Below are 23,194 nucleotides of genomic sequence, written 5' to 3'. Positions count from 1 at the left end.
AGATGGACCGCAGGCAAGGAGGGGTTGGCTTGGTAAACACACTCATATAATCACACACACACTCGCACAGAGGTACAAATACATACACACTGGCATGGGAGCGAACACATGTAATCGTCCCCATGTCAGCGCACAAGCTTCGCTCCCTACATGGCGCTGGCATCGAGCCCTCTCTGCTGCCTTAGTCTAAGTTCAGGACTGGATCCCCAGGGCTACACACACACGGGGATACATGACCTGCCTGCCTTTCACAACCTGTTTGTTCTCCTGCCCTGCCGAGCACCATAGACCACACAACAGCTAGCTTGGACCAGGGATTGGCTACGTGTCTATATTAATCTGATTGGAGAGATTTGTATTGAGGAATGTAGCTGTAGATCTTGCAGCCACATAAATTTGCCATTAGTTACAAATCCAGTTGGCTTTAGTCAGCATTGTCCACCTCTGCCGATGGATATGTTGCAGTATGGCTGATTATAATAGAACTGATCCATTCAATACTGGTTGTCAGGGGTAAATGCCTAAAGACTACACAGTATAATTAGCCTTTGCACTAGTCGCAGACTTAAAGGATGGCAACCATTCAACAGAAAACGATCTTGATAATAGACATCAATGAGCAAGTGAACAATGAAACATCAATGAACAATAAATCTGACCTGCTGAAGGTCACATGTGGGGTTCCTCAAGGTTCAGTGTTGGGCCAAGGTTGTTTATACTGTATATTAATGATATTTGCAAAGTGTCCAAAATGATAAAGTTTGTTTTATATATAGATGATACAAATTTATTTTGTATGTGTTTCAGGTAAAAAATTTGGAGATGGTGGAAATTAAAGCAGTAGTTTGATATTAATATAATATCATTAAATTTAAATACAATTGTTGATACTGAGATATCAAAAAATCAACAATTAACAAACAATCAATTATCCAGTACAAACTTTGATAAATAAAGTTGAAAGAGAAAGTCAGAGAAATTACATTTCTGGGAGTTGTAATAGAACACAAACTGTACTGGAAACTACATAAATAATGCAAACACAAAAAATGTCTAAGTCAATTGCAATATTAACAAAACCAAACACATCCCCTGTCTGAATTCGTTACATATATTGTATCATCTGTTATTACCTACTGTGTGGAGGTTTGGGGGGAAAACATATAAACCAGTCACACATCCACTTCTTGATGCTGTAGAAAAGAGCTATAACAATTGTAAAAGATATCTGATTATCATGAACCAACAAACAAATTATGAATATATTCATATGCTCTCAAATTTAGAGATCTGGTAGACTTTAAAACATATGTATAAAGTAGATACTTTTTACGTAGTAATGTATGTTGTAAACAATAAGATGCTTTCAGACTGTATTGACCACATTAAGGTGGGTCAGTTTGACCAAATAGAAATATGCATGGTTACTAAAACAGAGATGAAAACAAATGCAATAAAGATGTATAACAATCAAGGATTTAAAGCGAATTAAATGTGTAATAAACTATATATATATATATATATATTCATTAATGATTGAAAAAATGTTATCATTATTATTGTAATAACTTTAATTTTTTTGTGTATTTCGGCTTTATAAGTTGGAAAATGACCAAAAAAAAGAGTGAGACGGATAATAATGGTCTATTATTCAACTACAGGGAATAAATTAGGCTAATCCTAATAACTGTAGAAACCCCCTGATGTTTTGTCGAAGCCATAGCCATGCTAACAGTTTATAGTTAATGCTAATATCACCATGATAATATCCTCCCAGTGATAATGGCTGTGTCCTTATCCCCCCCTATTTGTTCATTAACTATGCTATATATTACAAATACTATATAGTTTTCTCTATAGCAACAAATGGAGATTTTTACTCTTTTCAATCAGGTTGTCAACTGTAACTGAAAGGTTTTGAATGCTTTTAAAATCCAGTTTTAACTACTTTGAACAGCCTCCATCCTGCTTTAGCCGTCTCCAAATAGACTCTCTCTCCGCCTTTAAGGTTCATTTTGCCTCAGTGTGCAGTAATGGAAAAAGAGAAAATAGTCCCATTAAGCAGATAATTAGCTGCATGTTAGGAAAACCTGCAGTACACATGCTGTTTATCGTGCTGTGCTGCGAGTCAAGGCAACAGTTTCTCATGTGTTCTTGAAAGAATATACAAAGCATCTGACTTTGAGAAAACTGCGGCAGGACACAGAGCTGACAGAACTCACTGAGAAATAAAGGTCTTAAGTCTAAAGTAAGAAACAACACGCTAAAGCCATTGGTTTAGTCCCTCAAGAGCATAAATGTGCTTAGAAAATGTCCTTGCACTCTATGATGGTTGGATTATCAGATATCTTACATTCTAAGTTGCGAATGTACTTAGAATTTGTGGTATTATGGTTGTCCTAATCTATTTTTGCACATTACCCACAAATTTTGCATGTTATATGTCAAAATTACATGCACCCCACAAAATGTAGTATGATGTTGCTGCAGGGACTTTAATGACAGCTCTTACATTGACTTTTTGGCTTTGGGGTAATGCATGAAGAAAGAAAATGGAGAATATACATTCTCCAACTCAAAGTGAAAGTTTTGGCCTTCTAGTGGTACAACAGAACATGTCAGATTGTCAGCAAAAACATAGGGATTGATCCTCTATGAGTAATGACTTTTTACAGAAAATTTACTGGATATCTGACTGTGAGTTTTTGAGACACCTTATCGTGCACAAAAATGTTGGAGTCTTTGGAATTACACATGGACTGTCCCTGACAGGTAAACCATCTGCCTCTTCCTCCACCCAAGGCTATCTTCTTTTTCAGAAGTTGATCATCAATAATCAATAATCAAATCTGTTGTACCCACTCTATTTGCATTTCACTGGGGTTATATCTCATGCCAGTTATGTTAGCTTACCAGTTCTTGGAGCAAAGAAAGTATGTCTCTATAGTTCCACTAAGTGTTAGGCAAGAGGTGCCAACGTTATAGCTGCTCATCTGTAGCTAAATCCAGACAGTAACAACTATATTAGTAAACAAATGAATGTATAAAACACCATGTAAATGTATTACTGTACAAATCACAGATGATGACACACTTTTGAATGATCACTGTACAAACTAGAGCTACACCAAGATCGACCAATATCAGCTTATTGCAAACTGACACATCAAACAAATTGTAGTAAAGATACACCAAACAGTGTCAGCATTACAAAATCTGTCCATTAGAGAGCATTGTAAAGTTGCTTTTTTTTACTGCAAAATGTCTTACTATTTATTTTGGTCACAATCCTTACATACATTATATCAAAATTGTGTGTTTTGTTGTGTGCTATGTAAAACCAGAGGATGGACCAAGTCAATGTTTTGCAAGACACAGTCTAAGGTTTTTGTGCTGGGTACAGTACTAGGTCAAGTCCCATGTCTTTAAGTTAGACTATCTAAAGAAGTCATAATGCGCACTTGACCAAATGTGATGCCACTTTAAAACAAAGTAATACATCTGGTAAAAGTATTATCTGTCTGTTTTTTTTTTTAAAATGTTTTAATTTGGACGTTTTACATGCTATAACTCATTTTGTTGACGACCATGTAGATTTTTTCACAAACAAATTTTTTTTTGTATCATTTTCTTTTTCGATTAGTGGTCAGTGACATAACTTTAGTTCTTCAGGGTTCTCTCCTGCAACTTAATGGATGATGTCGGATTGGGTCAAACAAAGTGAATGTTGGGAAAGAAGCATCAACTTGCTGAGACTGAATACCATTGTGAAGTCACAAGTCATGGTGATAACATCTGAGTTAAGTTGCAAGTCATTTTTGATTTTCTCAGGTCGAGTCTGAAGTAAACAATTGTGTGACTCAAGTCTTACTTAAGTCCAAGTCATGTGACTCAAGTCCATAGCTCTGGCGAAACAGTTACTATTGGCCAATATATAGTTAGTCTTCTTCCAGTGTAGGTCAGGCTATGCTACCAACCCTTGCTTGTTTTAATTGTTTATTTTTATTTTTTAATAAATGCACCCAGGTCTGTCTAGAGACCAATATTAACACTGAATAGGGCTGTCATGATAATTAAGTTATTGACTCATCAATACTTATCATTTATGGACATGACCTTGATCAGTTTGCCTACTTCAATATTGCACCTGTTGTTTACATGTGAGTTTGTTCACATTTTAACCTACATGATGCAATAATCATAATAAGACCTGGGCACAGCGATTCTCCTTTTCTTTCCCCTCTCCAAACATCATCTTGCGTAAGTCAGAAGAAAAATACACCTCAAAGACGACACAGTGTAGCATACTGATAGCCTGCAGTTGCACTTTTGGAGTGGAAGACACAAAGTCCTTAAAGTGGTTAACTTGGCAAAAAGTCCACTGTTTGTAGTTTTACCCTCAAACAATTTCATCCTTCACTCTGTAAATCCACCAGCAAACTGACCAACCGCTGGGCCCCAGGAGCCGACTGCAGCACATCAGCTGGATTCTGGAGGTAACTGAGGTGTTCCCGGAGCTTCACTATGCTTGTCTAGAAGTCAGAGTAGTATAGACATCACTTGGTTTTGTGTTTGTTGGCCAATTTTTTTGGTTAAGATGCAAAGTGAGTGATTTTGGGCTACTCCAAAAAAGGTACTACCAATTCATATTTGTATATATTAACAGGTATTGATTACTTTTTTAAAAAATATGTCACATACTTTTTCATTTTCCTATTCCAATGTCTGAATATGTTTAAAAATTAAAAGTTCATTGCTCTTTGAAAGGATGTACATGCATTATAATGCAATTATATTACCATGATATAATTTGCAAAAAATAGTCTTAAAATGACAATAATATCATTTATCGCAATTATTTCTGTGACAATATATTGTCCAACAAAAGTGGTTACAGTGGCATTTTTTAAAAATGTGCACAATATTAATCTGACAAAAGACTTGGACCAAAAATAAAAGTAAAATTTAAGTGTCTCTAAGGACCTGAACTGTCTGGAGAACTTGTTTTTAGCTCTTACTCTAATTAATTAAGAGAGCAGATTGAAGAAACAGAGTGAAAGAGCATAACACTTTTAATGATTATTTCATTAGGGTCAATTAAAATTTGATAGAAAGAAATGAGAGCTAAAGTGTTACTGATAAGGCAGGTCAAGAGTCTGCTGGATTATGATCGCTACTGACACCCAAATATATCTCCGCTGTTGTTTATGATGGAGTGAGATTGAATTAGATGAGAACAGATACGAGTCAGGGAGGAAAATGACAGACACAGAGGTCACTGCTACCCTGGCACACAAACACACACATGCACACACACACACACACACACACACACACACACACACACACACACACACACATACACACACACAGACAAATAAATACACACATTTTAATGAGGCAGAGGTTGTAGTTTGCGGTGTGTGAGCAGAGGAAAAAGCCGCCAATTGTAAACACGATTATCTCTAATCCAACACACTCCACTGTTATAATGCGTAATCAGAGCTCAGCGTGTGTGTGTGTGTGTGTGTGTGTGTGTGTGTTGGTGTTTGACCTTAGAAGGATGGAAAATGACAAAAAAAAAGATGCCAGTGTGTGTGTCTGTGTGTGTGTCTGCCAAAGGCTGTCTATGTACATTAGCTCTTTTGTGAGTGTGCGCCGTCTGTACACTGTGTGTGGCGAGATGAGAGGAGGAAGTAAGTGCCATTGATCCAACCAATTACAGCACAAACAGAGTGCTGGAGAGACACTTGCTGCCACAGGAATGCAAAGACGCCTCTCCTCTGACGGATAAGAGGAGACTTTTCTCAGTAGTGCGTCTGCTGCTGCTGCTGCGAGCTCTGAAAGCAGGAGTTTAACCCCTCACACTGACGCCTTCTCAAACGTGTTCGGTGCAGCTGTCAGTGTTACTTGTCACCTGTGCAGGTAGTGGTGACATTTGCTAATCTGCGGTCTTCCATTTTGTTGTTTGTTTTGTTTAGCGCTCGGTGCTGCTCGTGTTTTGTGCCCGTCAGTCAAACACTGCAGGCACCTGTGATGTCTTCTTTCATAGCTGTCTGTTTGTTTGATGCTTTTTTTTCTTTCAGATTAACCATGATGGGTATTAGTGCTAAAACAAGGGTTTAAAGAATTAAACATCAAACACTTGCTGAATCCAGTTTTTAAAATATGAGGATTTTCTCTTTTAAACACATACAATATAACTTGTGAAACTGTGTAGACTGTTATGGCACACTACAAGTCCTTACCACAGTTAATTGTTGATGTGTGTACAGGTGAGTGTAAGTATTTATAATGCCCCAACAGTCAACCTCTGGTTTATAACTAGTCAAGAGCATCCATAAGGCTATGGAGGACTGAAAGTGACAAAAAATTAAAAAAATAAATAAATAAATGTGTCTGAATGGATCAACTATAATGACAGCAGGATGGGTAGATGGATTGACAAAGTGGCCCCCACCATTATTGTGTTGGGTGGAGATGTTGGTGCATCTCTAATAAGATCGATCACAAACATTATCCCTGCACAATCTGATCTCTTTCATTGACTCACTGTCATTTAGTCTTGTTCGTCCTACCTCTCTGACTTCCTGACATTTTCTCCTCTGCTTAAGAAACTCTTCAGCCTCCTAAAAGTCCTCCTCCCTGCTCCAAACACTTTGTTACTTGAGTTGCTCTCTTAAGGTCTAAGATGCTCTGTGAATGACTTTTATCTTAACAAGGACCAAGTCTTCTAGAATTCTTAGTCATAATTCTTAGAACTTTCTTAGAAGTCTGCCACTAGCAGCCACTCCTTGTATTAGGAAGCTTTGGGCCTTGGGAGTTAAGAACAGCAAAGAAATTGACAAAAAGATTATTTTGCATCGTTTGGCAAAAGACAGAGGAACAATGGACATTTGGGTAAATGCTAATCAATCAATCAACTCAAAAGATGGTTTTATGATAGAAATGAACACTGTCTTTACTATAAATATATATATATGGAAAACTCTAGAAAGCTTGTAATTGGATCCTAAACTCAAGAATGAACTTTGAGGCTCAGAACATTTTTACAATTGACCCCAAACACATAATGCAACAAGCTTTTGTCCTTTACATTTGTCAAGTTGCAGACATGATTAAAAAAATGGATCCTGGCATGTTTGTGTGTAATATGTGTATGCTGTTGCACTATATGGTATACAGGACATTATATTTACCTGTAAAATCTCATACAGATCCTATTTTGATGGGGATAACACTATTTCCACAAGAATTTCTTATGTTCATAAAAAATGTCAATAAAATAATCACTTGGAGAACATTATTTTAAGCTGGGTTGCCCACTCCTCCATAAACGGGAGATTTCTTTTTTTTTTGAAGGAGTTGTATTTTTTGTACTCTTGCGAGCTGTACTTCTTTTTGCAATGGACTTTCTTTTGGAAAGGTATGCATGTCTCCCTCTGTGCCTATTTTTGATTATTTTGCACATGTATTTGATGTTAACTTACTTGAAACTAATGTAAGAGCAATGCAATGTCACTGTGGTTATTGAGTTAAAGTGTTTGTTGTCTCTGATGCATAAATTCTTTAACTAAAAAGAGGAAGTGGTTGAAGTTTAGCAGGGCCACCATGTAGCTGCTGGGTAGCATCTATATTGTTAACTAGAGCACATGGTGACTTTGCACATAATGTTACAAAGGAGCAGGCAGCATTACACACAGAGGCAACCCTGTAAAATGTTGTCTTCTCATTACTGCTGCTACAACTGACCACGTGCAACTATAAATTGGTCAAGGCCAACAAAGGCAAGGGCGTCTCATTCTTCATAAAACACAATGCAGAGTGAGATCCACTACATGTGTAAAGACTTTTTTTAACAGCTAGCAACTTAAATTAGATAAAATCTCCCACACATGACTTTTTTTGGCAATGGTAGAGTTTAAAGAAATCGAATTCTGACATAATAAAATAAAATTAAATTAAATTAAAAAACAGTAATGATACATTTAGAAATTATACATAAACTAGATGCCATAATATAATGCAATATAATATTATTATAATATAATAATATTTTTTATATTCCATCTGAGCCATAGTGATGATGATTAACCGTCGGTGTATTCTGTGCAGCGTACCTCATGCTGCACATGGAACGCCCACAAACAACATCACTGCTGTTCAGCTGCATCCAGCTCAGTACAGTTCAATTGATTTGCTCACTTGACGGAGCCGCACAGACCCCAGCTGGCCTGAGCCGACAGCAGAAGGAGCAACGTTATTTTGGGGAATTTGCCGTCACATGTTCGACCTCCATTGTTGCGTATTTGCAGAGAGGGCTGTCAAGCGAACGCCACTAAAAATAGGACCTGGGCTTTTTCCTCCAAACTGTTGCTGTGAAAAGCTCAACAAGATGAGAATTGTATTTTCCCAACAGAGGCTCTTAGACCCGATTCCAGCAAATATCGTACTTCCTTATTCCCCTATAGTACTGTCTTTATCCCTGTTACAAAGGAAAAGACTGAACACTGACAGAACTGTCAGGCTCTCCTTATTAACCCTTTAAAACCTTGGCAGAGAGGATTGATTTCTTTGCAAAACATGGGAAGAGGCAATGAGCAACTTCATAAGGGATAACCCCCCAAATTAGCAAGCAAGTAGGAGAATGTACAAGAAAATCAACAGAAAATTATATTAAATAAATAAAAACCTAAAAAAAAAAACAACAACCAAACCAACCAACAACTAAGAAAGTTAAAAAAATATATATATTATAAAATAAAACAAAAAAATCTAACAAACAAACCAAAAACCAGGAAAGTAAAAACTTCTCCTTACTTACAAAGCTCTAAATGGTCAGGGTCCATCTTATCTGTTCCAGCTCATAGTTCCCTACCAACCCTCAAGATCACTGCACTCTGAAAACACAGGGTTACTTATGGTTCCCAAAGTCTCCAAAAATAGGACGGGAGCCCGAGCTTTCAGTTACCACGCTCCTTTTTTACGGAATTATCTTCCAGTTTCGGTCCAGCAGGCAGACACCGTCTCCACTTTTAAGGGTAGAGTTAAGACCTTCCTCTTTGATAAAGGGCTGGCTCAGGTTGCCTGGACCAGCCCCTAGTCAGGCTGACATAGGTTTTATCTGCCGGCGGACTTTCTAGGATACACTGAGCTCCTTTTACCATCTCTTGCTCGCTCTATCTGCAAATATTCATGTCTGTTTACTGCATTACGCTAACTCTGTTGCCTCTCCATTACCCCAATCCTGGCTGCAATCTTAGCTGTGCCTGATTGTGGTGATGGCTGTGCTGATATTGTGATCCTGCCTTTGGCCGTGCTCGTACTGTGGCTGCACTGATATTGTACCTTCAGCTCGCCTTGATCGGTCTTTGTTTTGCCATTGCTGTGGTGCTGTCTGAAGCTGCGCCTGTGTTGTGGGTCCTGGCTGTGCTGATGCCATGATCCTGCTTGACTCGACCTTCTACTCCCATTATTATGCGTGATGCCTCCACTATCAATATACGCATGGGACATACAAAATATTTGCATGTAACATCACATGCTATCTTAGAGTGCTTTTAGTAATTTTACACCTATCATTATTGTAATGTACCATTATTGCTGTGCATCTCTCCCCCTCCCTCTTTCTCCTTTTTTGTCATTAGTGCAACTTTATTGTTTTTTGACTTCTATTTGCACGTCTGTTCGTCCTTTCTCGTAAAAGGTGGACGTTGTTGGCAACAATACAAGCCGTTCTTCCTGAGGTTTCCTCCATTTTTCACCTATTACAGGGTTTTTTTGGGGGAGTTTTCCTTAGGCAATGTGAGGATCTAAGGACAGAGGGATGTTGTATGCTGTAAAGCTCTTAATATAAATAAATAAATATAAAAATATAAATAAATAATAAAATAACATAAAGATGACCTGAAAAAAAGCCTGAAAATGCTAATAATTCACAGAACCATTTGTAAAATGGTTCTGTAGACATTTTTTCCCCAAGCTTTTTAAAAAATAATTCTGTAAATCTACTTATTTCATAAGACAAGTTTCTCATTGCCTTTTTCCCATGTTTTCAAATCAAAATCCAGGGTACATCCTCCAATTTTAGACTTTATTCTTTGGAAGGAGGGTGACACATTTGATTTGTTTTTACCAGTAATTCAACCTGAAACATGCAAAAACATTCAACAAGGGCTAATCTTCTTTATTTCAAGACAATATCATTTGATTATAAGGCTAATCTTGCAGGAAGTCAAACACATTAAACAAATCCAATTAACCAGCGAAACAAGAACAATGCGGCTTAAGATTCTCTACATGAGATCAGGCATTTGTTTAGATGCATCCACATGTCACCATGTCAGCAGAACATGCTCGTGCATGGATCTCAGTGTGTGTGTGAGCCGTGTTTCCGTGCGTGTGTATACAAGATCTTTTTTTGCATGACAAGAATGCTCCATGACTTGAAATTTAACTGACTGTGTATGTAAAAAAAAGACACCAGAGAGAAAGAGAGAGGAGGAAAAAATACAAAGCAAAAGCAGGAGACAGCGAGTGCTCCGGGGACGACGACAGAGCGAAACAGATGATAATGGAGCGACAGAGAGAGAGAGAGAGAGAGCAAGGCATGAGGAGCACGTTGTGAAGGCCCCTTTTAGTGCAGAAAAGCAGGAATAATCCCTATTAAGATAATTAGTGTTTCAGGAGACAAAGCATAATTAAACAGAAACAGGCTATAAACTATGTGCTGTCTAAATATAACTCGTTTCAGATTCAGTGAGATTGCAGAATCCACCGTTTCTGCTCCCCAAACTGCAGGCGGCGTGTACATGTGTGTTTGGGCACGTGCATGTGCGTACGTGTGCATGTAAGCATTAGACGGGGGCGGTGTGTTTACAATGAGATCAAGAAAATGCTTGGCAGGACGTCAGCCTTGTAAAGCCCCAGGATTCCACATGGAAAACACACACTACACACCATGGGGAAAACACATACACACATACACACACACACACACACACACACACACACAAGTCCAAAGAGAAAACAAACATACGGCATGAGAGCTTTGGGTACACACTGAGGACGAGACGAGCAGACACACAGCGATACAGTGACAGTGTTCAGTCTGAAGCAGCAGCAGCAGAGAGGATTTCTACCTGCGAGAAGTTTGTGTTTTTCATCACCTTTCATCTTAATGTCAACATCCTCGCTCACTTTCTCTCGCTCAGTTTGTCTCCAGCAGCTCATCAGAGGGAGCGCTGTTCATTTTTTATCCGCAGTTCAGCGTCTCTGTAGCCAGCTCTCCTGGGACTGGTGTGTGTGTGTTTGTGTGTGTGTATAAAGGTGAAGAAAAGTGGAGATGGGGCAACACAGTACCATTTTTTTCTGGTATTTCTATCATGATAAAGGAAGCAAACCCTGCCAGTTTAATAACCACTTCATCACCACCAAATGACGGGATGCTTTCACACCTAACCTGTTTGGTTCGGTCAAAACTATGACCACATTTTGATGAGACTGGCCCGCTAAAAACAAAAAAGTCTTTCCTGCCTTCATATGATAACATTGTGAGAATGATTCTGGTGTTCACGGACCACCAAAACACATTCGAAAATGCTATAGTATGCATGCCACGCCAGTATTTGGCGGTGTAACTTTTTGATGGCCACCACAGAGGAACACCACGTGCATATGCGAAATGTGGCCTTGAGGTCAACATTCTCATTGTCAGTTTACAAAAGGAGTTGCATTTCCAAAGATTACACTCTGGAACCCGGTTTAAAAAGTTTGTGTTTTGGGATGCACATTGTACAGTATATCAGGCTGATAAATTATGATAAAGACAATAATGGGAAATTTACATTATTATTATTAGGGCTGTCAGTGATTGCATGTTAATCATAATACAATTAAGGCCCATAATTGAGGCGCTAGTTTTTTTTAACTTTGTTAATTGCCGGCTGACATGCCTGCCTTTAAGAGGCTGCACCAGACTAAGTTTTCAAGCTACGCTGATGATATTGGTATCATATGAAACCAGAAGACCCAAGGAATCCAGTGGTACCATACCACTGAGCTTCTCAGTAAGGGCTAAATTTTGGCCGTGGAAAAACAACATGATCATCTCATTGTGGTCCCTTGATCTCTGACCTCAAGGTATCTAAATGAAAATGGGTTCTATGGGTACCCATGAGCCTCCCCTTTACACTTTATGCTAGTCCCTTATGCTCTTTATGCTGCTGCTTTAGTGATAAAACATTTCAAATAAACAGGACTCGTCTGCTACGGAGTTAACGTTAGCGATCCGTCGAGATCGCTTACATAAATGGAATTGTTTAAAGTCTTGTCAGTATGGACACGCTGCACATCATTAGCTCAGTCAGATTCTCCACATATCAGTTGTTCAGCTCATTTACTGAAACGGTGAGCATATATAATTCATTTACCACCATACAACACCCAACAACAGAGACAAAAAAAGTGGTGATTCCAAACCTCTGAAAAGGTCATAGAGTCCAAAAATATGTCCATTTCTCAAGTAGGCTATATTTTCCTTCACGATGTAAGGATCAAAGCTGTTTTTCCTAAAAAGTAATCCAAGTTGTGATTACTGTTTTATCAGGGAAAGTGTTTTATTGTGGTATGCCGGATGAGTAAAACGACCGACGTAACTATATGTTAACCTTTAAGTCATTTTGTAACTTGACAAGTTATATGACAATGCATCTCAGGCAATGTCACAGAGTAATGCAAAAGTAATGTAACTAATTACTTTTTTCAGGGAGTAATTAAGTAAAACAATATATTATTCTGAAAAAGTAACAAATATACATTACTAAAGTAATGACCCCAATACTGCCTGGGTACACCATGTTGACAGACTATTTATGACAGATTATGTTGAAATATTTCATGTAATTTCTCCACAAAACCAAGCTATGCTTGGAAAATGTTTTGATTTACTGAACAAGAAAAATAATTTAAGTGTCAGAAGTGTTCTTTGTTTTTGTTGTGTTAATGTCAGTTAGAGTTGGTTAAGTCAGTGCTATGGAAATATAGCATGTCAGCAGTATATTCCCTGATTCACAGGTCAAAAGCTGTTCAAAGTGCTGTTTCTCTCTGAGTCTGTGTACATTTTTGCTTCATTAAGTCCATTAAGGAGTGTGTGACTGTGATCCCACAGTAATCAGCTCTGAATCATCACTGTCTCTACTTGTTAGTCATTGTTCATTACATGAAGTAGATTTGCAGTCTAATAATACATAATACTTATAACCAGTTATTTCTGTGTGAGCTCTTTTTGACACCAGAAAACAGAAACATATACATCAAAAGTATTAAAGTGCTATGACTTCATATTAAATCCTCTTGGTGTAAAAAGTCAGTGTGAATAGGATCTGAACCTGAACTAGATGCAACAATGTGTTATTTTGTCGCCCAACACTTGAAAAACTAATTATTTGGCTTATCCAGTGATTGGATTTAAATGACTTGACTTGAGATGTGATGTTACGTTATAAGAACCACGGGTCTCGACTGCAGTATTGATGAGCTCAAACATTGATTTTCGGGTTTTGAAAAAAGTGGAACGGGGTCCTCAATGGAACCGGGTTTCAATCTCTATCTCTTTATGTATCATACAGTAACGGAGACAATAACTTTTTCTAATCAAAGAAAACGCTGAATCCCACATTTATCTTTACATTCTAAAACTCTGAGATGAATTCCTCTACTTGTCTTGCAAAGACACGCGGTTGATTAAACTGCTCAGTCTCTCAGAAACCTCACAACCATCCTGCCTGCTCCTGTGACGTGTTTCTTTGACATTCATCTCACCAAACATCTCAGTGAGTCTTACCTGGTTCTGTGCAGTTTTTCTCCGGCTCGACGTAGAGCTTTGACTCATTGTCGTAGACTTCTTGCAGAAGGTGACGACTCTCCCACCTCGCCTCCTCCTTGACCACGGAGCTGGGAACATGATATCCTGACAGTCAGAAGACAGAAACAAAGAGATGGTAGAAGGGTTAGAGTGATTCATAAACAATGTTTTCACTTCTGCCAGACAAAGCATTAGTGGCAGCTCTATCCCAGGGCAGCTGGCTTGGTGAAAGCAACCGAATGCATCACGTTGTGTTCAAGGAACTTGCTTTTACGTAACAAAACAATTACACTTTCAAAGAGATGCCTAATATTTTTGTGATTTCTACAGAGGAACATGAGTTTTTTATGTGTCCCCTCCTCACTCATGCACAAACAGACTTAATGGCTGCGATGCACAAGCTCTTAGTTCCGCAGTTAATTGACATTCCTGAATACTCCGACCCGTCCCTCTCCCCACAGAACAAAGGCAGATGAGACATGCATCTTGTGTCACCACGTTCCTGCGGGAGCATTAGTACGGCAGCACGCCGAGCGCCGCAGGGCCGATCATTCCAGCTCAGTCATCTGGGTCACAGTATCCTCAAGCGCCCCACCTCCGACCCATCTCCTCTCTCACCACACAACAGGCCCCGACTTCTGCACAGAGCACGCCGGGGCTTCTATAAATAGCACTCGCCTATATTTATCAAAGACAAAATGTTTGCAAACAGCTCTGTCACTGGCAGAAGAGAAGAAGGTAATGAGCAAGAACAGGAGGCTCTGGAGTGATGTCTGTAGCTGCTGTATTATGGAAGTATTATGGTGGATATGTGTTCATAAGTATATGTTTAGCTAATAACTGTGAACATCAACAACTATACTTAAGCTGAACAGCGGAACTGTTACCTCGTTACCACGTACTTTCATTGTTGCATAACCATCATTCCTTAAACATGGCAGTTACTGTTAGGGGCCAATAAATCCCTTATTTTATACTTTTTGGGCAGTCATGTGTGGATAATATAATCTATTATGACGTATTCAAGAGTTCTGCTTTGTTCTGCTTTTACTGCTTTTCTGTTCTGCTTTTCTGCACATATATATATGTGTGTGTGTGTGTGTGTGTGTGTGTGTGTGTGTTAAAAATCAATAAAGGATGTGAGATTCAATTAAATGACATGAAAAATGAACAGCAAAATCAGAGCAAAGGGCGTAATCTACTTTTGACTTTGCTTGCTCAACGTGCCACGTCACTATGTGTTCAATGTCCTACGTTATGTCCGAGACCAGAGACAATGTAAACAAGACAAAGCGAAGGCTCAGTGACAGGCAATATTGAAACAGAAGCTGCACCCTCTAGTTTCAAACCAGAACTGTGGCAGCATTGGAACTTCCTGAAGTCATAAAATAATAAATGAAATAAAAATATAAAAATAAATTTAAAAAATCAGGAGAAAATTATATAGTGAATCCAGTATCATGAATCGTATTGAATCGTGAGTTGAGTGAATCGTTACATCCCATTTTTTAAAAGCTAAATTTCAGGTAATATTCTTGACACCTTTTACTTCAGTCATGCCATATATGGGATATGTCGTTCCAAGTTGCTTATTGCTTTTCCCTCCATATTTTCTAAAGAAATCAAACCAATTTGTACAGCCTTTTCAGGGTTTAAATGCTTTTAAAAAGTGTCTGAATGCAGCAAAAGAAAACTGATGTCAGTGCAAAGTGTTAAATGCTATGGGGCATGTTAGTCAGTGTCATTGTAAACAGTTCAGTTGGACTATCTAATCAGAATGATTTAGAGAGAGGGGTGATGCTGTTAAATTGTCTATTGTACTTTAATTTCGTATCATTACAAACAAAATTCCATTCACTACCATTGACTCTAGAATGTCCGAGACAAACATGGACATATAAACTAAAACCATCTGCATGACTCGAGACAAGGTGCATGAGGAGATCCTTGAATAGCATCCAAAGAAATGTTCATTTTATGTTCAAACACAATGCACAGCTGTGCACTGACACTTGCTTACAGTGTGTATTGTTCTACAAAGAGAACTGAAGGGTAAAATCTGCCAAGCTTCATCAGCACCAACGCTTCTATACAGCTGTGATGCCTTTTGCCCTCTTACTGTATGCTCTTCCCCTGAGCCAGTGCTTGCTTGTGTGCTTGTGTGTGTGAGTGTGTGTGTGACATTAGCAGAAGACATTGAACAACTTTAAAGCTTGAAACACACTCAACATACTCGTCAGGAATCCTCTCTATCCCTTGTCATTACTTAATAACTTGAGCCTGTGCTCCATTAGACAGCACACACAAACACACACACACACACACACACACACACAAAAATCAACAGAGAAAGCACACACACACACACTTATCTGTGTGAGCTGCGTGCAGACACACTTAGGTTTAAACAGACAGACCTTGGTGAGCGTTTTAGACGGCTGGTGGTCCACTGAAGCAGAATGCATCATCACTGCTCAGGTTACTATGGTGATGTGACGTCATAGATAAGATGCAGAGGGTGGGAGGTGTGTGACATAACACTGAGTAACTCACACACATGCACACACGCACACAACAATGACTAACCAAACTACAAGCACATGCTATCAAATGTGCTGTGCAGCAGCGTCACTCACTCAGGTGAACAAACTCTGCAGCCGCCGTCGAGTCTATGCAGCAGCAGCTCCGCACGGGAATGTGAGCCATGTTGATCAGGAGAGAAGTGAATAGCTAAAAATGCATATTTTTCATTTGCATGTTAATATTTATTCATTTCAAAGTCAAATTCAGATTTTCATATTCATATCTACCTGGGAACAGCTACCAAGAATACTAATGCAGGTTTCAGTTTAGATTCCCCCGAGCACTGAATCAGAGAGAGGTAACTTAACAATACTGACCACTTTATAAAGACATCTCATCATTCGTGATCACCAGAGGATAATAACTAATGACTTTTGCAGACTTCATGACCTTTTCTCTAGTGCTTTTGTCAGCCCAAAATTTCCTCTTGACAAATTATTGGGTCCATGTTAAGGTATTTACAAATCTAATGTGCTGATCGAACTAAAATTTGCTTTGGATACTCGTGGTCCCCAGCCAATCAATTTTATCAAGCAGATAAGTATGGAGGACTGGAACTGAAAAAAATCAAAAGTAAATAAATGAATGTATCAATGAATAAATGAAAATGCCCAAAATTTATTTAATTTTCCATTTAATTTTCCATTTTATTTATCAATTTATTCATTGTCTCATTTAATTTTCCATTTTATGTATCGATTTCTTCATTTTCATATTTATTTGCTTATTTATTCATGTAGTATTTTCCACTTTGCGCATAAATGATTTATCTATCATTTTAGTTTAATTTATTTATTTCCTTATTTTTATTTTGTAGGTTTCAGTCCTCCATAGAGAAGGGATTGTAGCACCCGCCAATTTAAGCCCACAAGCGTAATACAAAATCTGCAGCTTTAAATGTAAAATCCCCCAAATTTAATACATTTTCCAACAATTGTAATAGCAGTTGCCTATTACAACTGTACAACATAGTCCATCTTCAACCTACCTGCAATATGTAAGTTTGAAGATGGACTTGTTAATGCAGAGCCTTTTTTGCACACAATGTTTCTGTGAGTTATCTATAACTTGTGTTGAGCTGCTTTAACACATTTTGACCTGCTCTACCGAAACCTGTGAGATGTTCTGAATTGACTCAGAACATCTCACATCCCCATTGGCAGTTGTATAAGTAAATAAACAACAATGACCACAAAGATAATTTTTCATTTGAAAATTAAATTTAGAAGTTATTATAATTTTGAAAGCTGAAGATTTTCACCTTACCACAACCAAAACAAATCTGTGCAAATGTAATAGCTATTATATTTGCAGGAAATTACATATTGCATTTGTTGTAGGCAACTGCTATTACATATAGGAAATGTATTAAGTTTGTGGGATTATTACATTAAAAGCTGCAGATTTGTATTATAGGTAAACAGTTTTATGAGGACGAGGCCACTCTCGAGTCAAATAGTTTAAAAAAAAGTTAAATAAACACAGGACTTTCACTCATGAGACCACTCTGTGTCCCTTGTAAAGTAAAAGTCAACATTGACTGCTTTTAACTTTATGCACATTTGTCCTTTGTGTAGTTATGTCATTTTAAAACGTACTCACCGCATAACAAGCATAACAAACAGTTATTTTAACAGAAACCTATCCAAGTAGTTTTGGTGCCTAAACCTAACCATGCCACCACCATGTAATAAGATGTAAAAGACTCACTAATTTCTCTAGAGATCTTGTTGGTTTAGACACCATTTTGGTGACCCAGCTTTCCTATAGTGCCAAGTTTATTCAAAATTTCCATTTGTGCATTATTATTATTTTTTTATCTAATGAGCAGATGTTCTATTCTCAATAAAAATTTGCTGATGAATGAATGAATGAATAAAAATAGCTTCCTGAGGTTTTAAAAAGTGAAAGTTCCTCCGATGTTGACACTTTCTTCGCACGGATTGCAGACTGCCTTCCCTGCTGTTGCTTGAGTGTAACACGCACACTTTTTCATTTATTAATTTTATCATCAATCATTAAAATAAAACGCCGATACAGATAATCTGCAAAATGCCAAATATGCCAGGCTGATAATCTGTCGACGCCTCATAAAAATATGAAGAAAAAAAGTAAATAAACACTAGATGAATGAATGGATGTGTACATTTCTAAATTTCCCTCCAGATTCCACACAGTATAGAGTCAGCCAAAATGTGCTGTACCTGCAGGAATCACATCACTAATACATCTAGGTCAGCAGTGTATGAAATATGTGTGTATGTGTGTAAAGCAAGAAAACTTCATGGGACTCAACACCAAGGGAGCTGGAGCAAACTACCCATCTATGTCTTGATATATATATATTGATACATCTTTCTCCCCACTCCAGCTCTCTCCCTCTCACTAACACCATGTCCTATATTAGCCAAATATACGTCCAAGCCGACCCCATAACGTCACATAATATGGCCGACCATTGCTCCCCACTGTCATGTTTAATTAGCTCCTTTATCTTCATTAGTGTCCCTTGGCAAGCATGTGTGTGTGTGTATGAGTACAAATGTGTGCGTCCAAGAAGACACATCTGAGACCCTTTGTATCTGTTTGACAGAGTCTCTATATGTAGCATGTGTGGTGTATGTGCTTGTATATTGTGTATTTGTGTGCAGGGCTATTACTAGCCTATCAAGCTGCTGTGTGTATGTATCTGTACATGTGCGTGAGTGTGTGTGTGTACGCGCAATAGTGAGTGCAAGCTACAACCTTGTCCCTGGAGAGAGGAGAATCAGGCCATGAGCACATGGCTCTTACTATATGGTGCTATAACATGCTACACGTGATAGCAACATCCTTGGCTCCTCATCAAAGGGCACACATATCTAGGTTACTGTTTCGTGACTATTATTATACAATATGTACAGTATGCATACAGATATACATAAATATACATACATGATTAGATTTCTACTTACATTAGCATTGGCACCTATGTTGATCAAAGAAATAATTTGTGTTGTATGGGAGGAATTGTACCCATAGTGTCAGTCATACAATGTGACAGTACATGGTGGTTTTGTGTTCTATGATATTTGGCAATTACCACTATCCAAAAAGTGAGAAAATTAACATGTTCGTGTCAAAGCTCTAATGCTGGATGTTTAGACAATGCCACTAACATGCATCTAAAGCAGTAAAGAACTGGCGGCATGGAAGTTTTTTGAGAATGAGATAAATCATTCTGTAGAGCTACTGTACGTATTAGACGGTCTTTGAGTTGTGTTGAATGTTATGTGTTGTATTTGAGTTGTAATGTGTTTAGTCAAATTGTGAGTATGAATGCTATCTTTTGTGTATTTATGTAATTTTGTAAATGAAATATTGTAAATCAAAATAATGGAGATACCCAGGAAATGTAGCTACTGTTTAAAACTGAAGCTGATGGAGATCTTAATAAACAAATAAAAACAAACTGACACCGCGATACCTAGTGGTAGGGAAAAGCCGGCCGCCAGCAAAAGAGAAAGAGACCGTGGGGAATAATGGCATGTTTTCACATCTAACTTGGTGGATTAAAGAATTATTTTCACCGAACTGGAGTGTATTTATTAGTCTGAAAAGCTGAAAGTGAATAGCACAGAGTGTGGGGGTGGAGGGTGGTTAGGTGCTGCACACACTGCTAATATTGTATGCCAGTGAATTTCAGGAAGGTGTAAAGGTGCAAAAAATTAGATACCACCCAAGCCTACTGGACATAATTATCCAAACTGCTGTCCCTGCACCAACCAGTCTACAACCTGAGCTCTTAAGACAGGAACCTGCTCACTGTTCCCACCCATAGAAAGGGTTTACTGGCTGGGGAACATGAATGTGAATGGTATATTCAAAGTTACTATGTCCATAACTGTCAGACTTGTTATCAAACTCCTGAAGAACATCAATATATCCTGGGTTTTATTCTGTTTTGATTTAGCAACAATATGCTTCGACTATTGCACTGTTTTTTGCGTCAATTTCACTATTTTTCCTGTTAAAAATCTGCCAATTTTAGTTCACTTGCCCTTCACTCAGCAGAATAGCTACATCAATATCCATCCACCCTATTACAATAATCATCTAACCAATAAGTCATTGATCATCATCACAATTAAAACTGATCCAAGACCTCAAAGACTGCATGTGACAGTGGAACAAGCTGTGTGTTGTGTCTATTAGAGTGCATGTGAGAAGATGATGCGCCACACTTTGCAACTGTGTGCGAAAACTTCACTGTTACAGATCATAGTTTGACGATCGTGTAGAATGTTGAGCTAATGTGAGAGCTGGGAAAAAGGGTGATACCTTAGCAGAACATCATAGTTACTATCCAAGGGTTATATCTACATTACTTTTTACCGTTAATGCAGTACTGTAACTGTTTATAGTTTGATTTTCTATAAGAAGTTATAATTAGTTCTTAGCTTTAAAATAATTTTGCAGATTGCAAAAGTGAATTGGTGAAATTTTGGAAGAAAAGCACGAGAAGCCAGGCAATTAGTGAGGTTTGGAAAAAAACAACAGGTTCGTCATGCTTATTTGGAAGAGAAAACATTAACAGGTTTATTTCTATTGCAGCCACCACACTTGCCGTCATTATTTCCAATCAAAGGCCATACAGGCGTGTTATGGAGCGATAATGGAAAGGCGAGCCCCTTACATGTGTGAGGGATTTCTCGGGGGTGATAGTCCACAATTTCACAGAGGAATTGTTGATTTATAACATCCGGATGATCTGTTCAACTTTTGAGGTGCAATAACAGCTCTTGTAGCTCCTGCTGCATCATGAGGGAACCAGCTCCTACTGACAAGCACATAGGCATAGCATCATGTGACCTAGAAAAGCCCCAAAAAATGTGTCCATAGCAGTTTTGTGAAATATGGCCTTTTATACTAGCGCCTGAAATACCACCTCATGGGAGCGTCAAGATCAGCTACAGAATGTTTTGTGCTGATGTGAGACATTTTGTCCTCTGAATGAGGTGCTGGCAATCATCATGACAGCATGAGGTTTGGTGTTTGGGCATTTTGCACCACTCTGATTTCAGATTGTCCAGTTATTCATCATTTCAAGGCCCTTTAGGAAACTCATCGCTGTAGTCTTCCTCTATGTACAGCTGAATGAAAGTGATTCAAAATTCTCGCCAACAAAAGAGCACGGCATCAACAGTTCCTGGCGTCAGCGGCGGCACCTTTCCACACAGAATTTACTTTTCCAGATAGTCGAGCAGTCAATGCGCTGTTGCAAATCCCGACTGTCACGCTGCCAACTGGAATTCAGAAACACACTATCTGCGAGCGCTCAGCTACATCCACTCAATATCTCAGAGCAAGAGCTGTGTAAAAATCAGTCGGCACTGCTGCAAACTCAATGTCACACACCTCACTCTCTCTCTCTCTCACACACACACACAAATCGCTAAGCCTCGCCGTGTGATTGCCCATCAATAAATCAATACGACTATGAGTGGTTAGAATGAGACCGCTCCCTTTTGTTTAAAGAAATACTGTATATGTAGAAGGGGTCAAAGGGAATTATTTATATAAATGTTTATAAATGTTTATTCATATATTAATAAACTCATGTATATAGGTACAAAAATGCAGCTACCTAAGCGATTAATGTATGCAAAGCTCGTCAGATGGTTTCTTTAATTGTTGCCTAACGAACGTGACAGCTTGTTAATGGTCTCATTAGCTGACACCGTCAGACGCCACTCCTGCTGTGAGTGTGTGAGCGCGCTGTCATCTCAGACAGTTCCTCTCCTTTCACTCATCTCTCTTTCTGTCTGAGGAGGTGACCCAGGGAGGAGGTTCAGAGGAGCCTCTCTGCCGCCCAGGGAAGAAGGGTCACATGGGGGGCCAGATGTAGAGATTTATCCATGCTCAGCTGACTGCTCTGGTCAACTTCCGGTGACTGTCATTAGTGCAGTGTCCTTGAAAAGGACATTCATACACATACAGAAGGTCTGTCACTTATAACTTATTCAGGCATCTGCCAATATAAACATTTCAAAGCAGGATTATCTTGGCGGTCAGTTAATTTTATTGTGCTTTTGCCTTTGGCCGCCACCCTTGAAATCTAAATTCAGTAGGCGGGTTTCCATTAATCCTCAAATCGCAAAAATTTAAACTGTAAATATATAATACACCTAATGGAAACATGTCAGTTAAAAAAAACCCACATTTATCACAAAAACATTTTTACACTTGCGAGAGGTGGTATTTCAGGCAATTCAAAAAAGCCATATTTCACGAAATTCAGGGATGGCATGTCAATTTACTCTAAATACACGCTTGTCTTTTCAAAATAAACTTACATTTTCACTGAAAATGTATTTTCCTCTTCTTGAATGCATGCAGTCTCTTTTCAAAATAAACTGAGGTTGACTTTTTCAGGTTTAGGGAACAAAACAACCTGGTAAGGTTTAGAAAAACACAAGTAAGTATGCTTCATACGAATGTGACATAACATCACGTGACATACATAACGTCACTGCCAGAGCTTGCTACAGATATTGGCACACTATGTTGTTATAAAAATAACGTTGACTTTTGGTTTCATTCACATAAAATGGGCAGCAGGCTTCTGAGTGAAAGTCCAGAGTTTGTTTGACTCCCCTCCTGCCGGCCAAATGTGGACGGTTCTCTCATTCAGCAGCTGCTCTGAGCGTAAAAAAATGTGCCGACACATTTGGTCTTATACTGCCGCTAAAGGGTGCCTCTGTTGGT

General features: G+C 38.5%; 1 protein-coding gene across 1 annotated transcript in view; it reads right to left on the bottom strand.

Moving 5' to 3' along the window:
* slc24a3 (solute carrier family 24 member 3) overlaps positions 1-23,194 on the bottom strand; it is a 106,335-nt gene that overhangs the window by 55,180 nt on the left and 27,961 nt on the right. Inside the window, 1 exon segment of the mRNA XM_042502174.1 lies at positions 13,844-13,969. Coding sequence (XP_042358108.1) covers positions 13,844-13,969 — 126 coding nt within the window.

Source organism: Plectropomus leopardus, chromosome 15, assembly GCF_008729295.1.
Source record: "Plectropomus leopardus isolate mb chromosome 15, YSFRI_Pleo_2.0, whole genome shotgun sequence".
NCBI classification, from domain to species: Eukaryota; Metazoa; Chordata; class Actinopteri; order Perciformes; family Serranidae; genus Plectropomus; species Plectropomus leopardus.
This window is presented reverse-complemented; position numbering and strand designations above follow the sequence as displayed.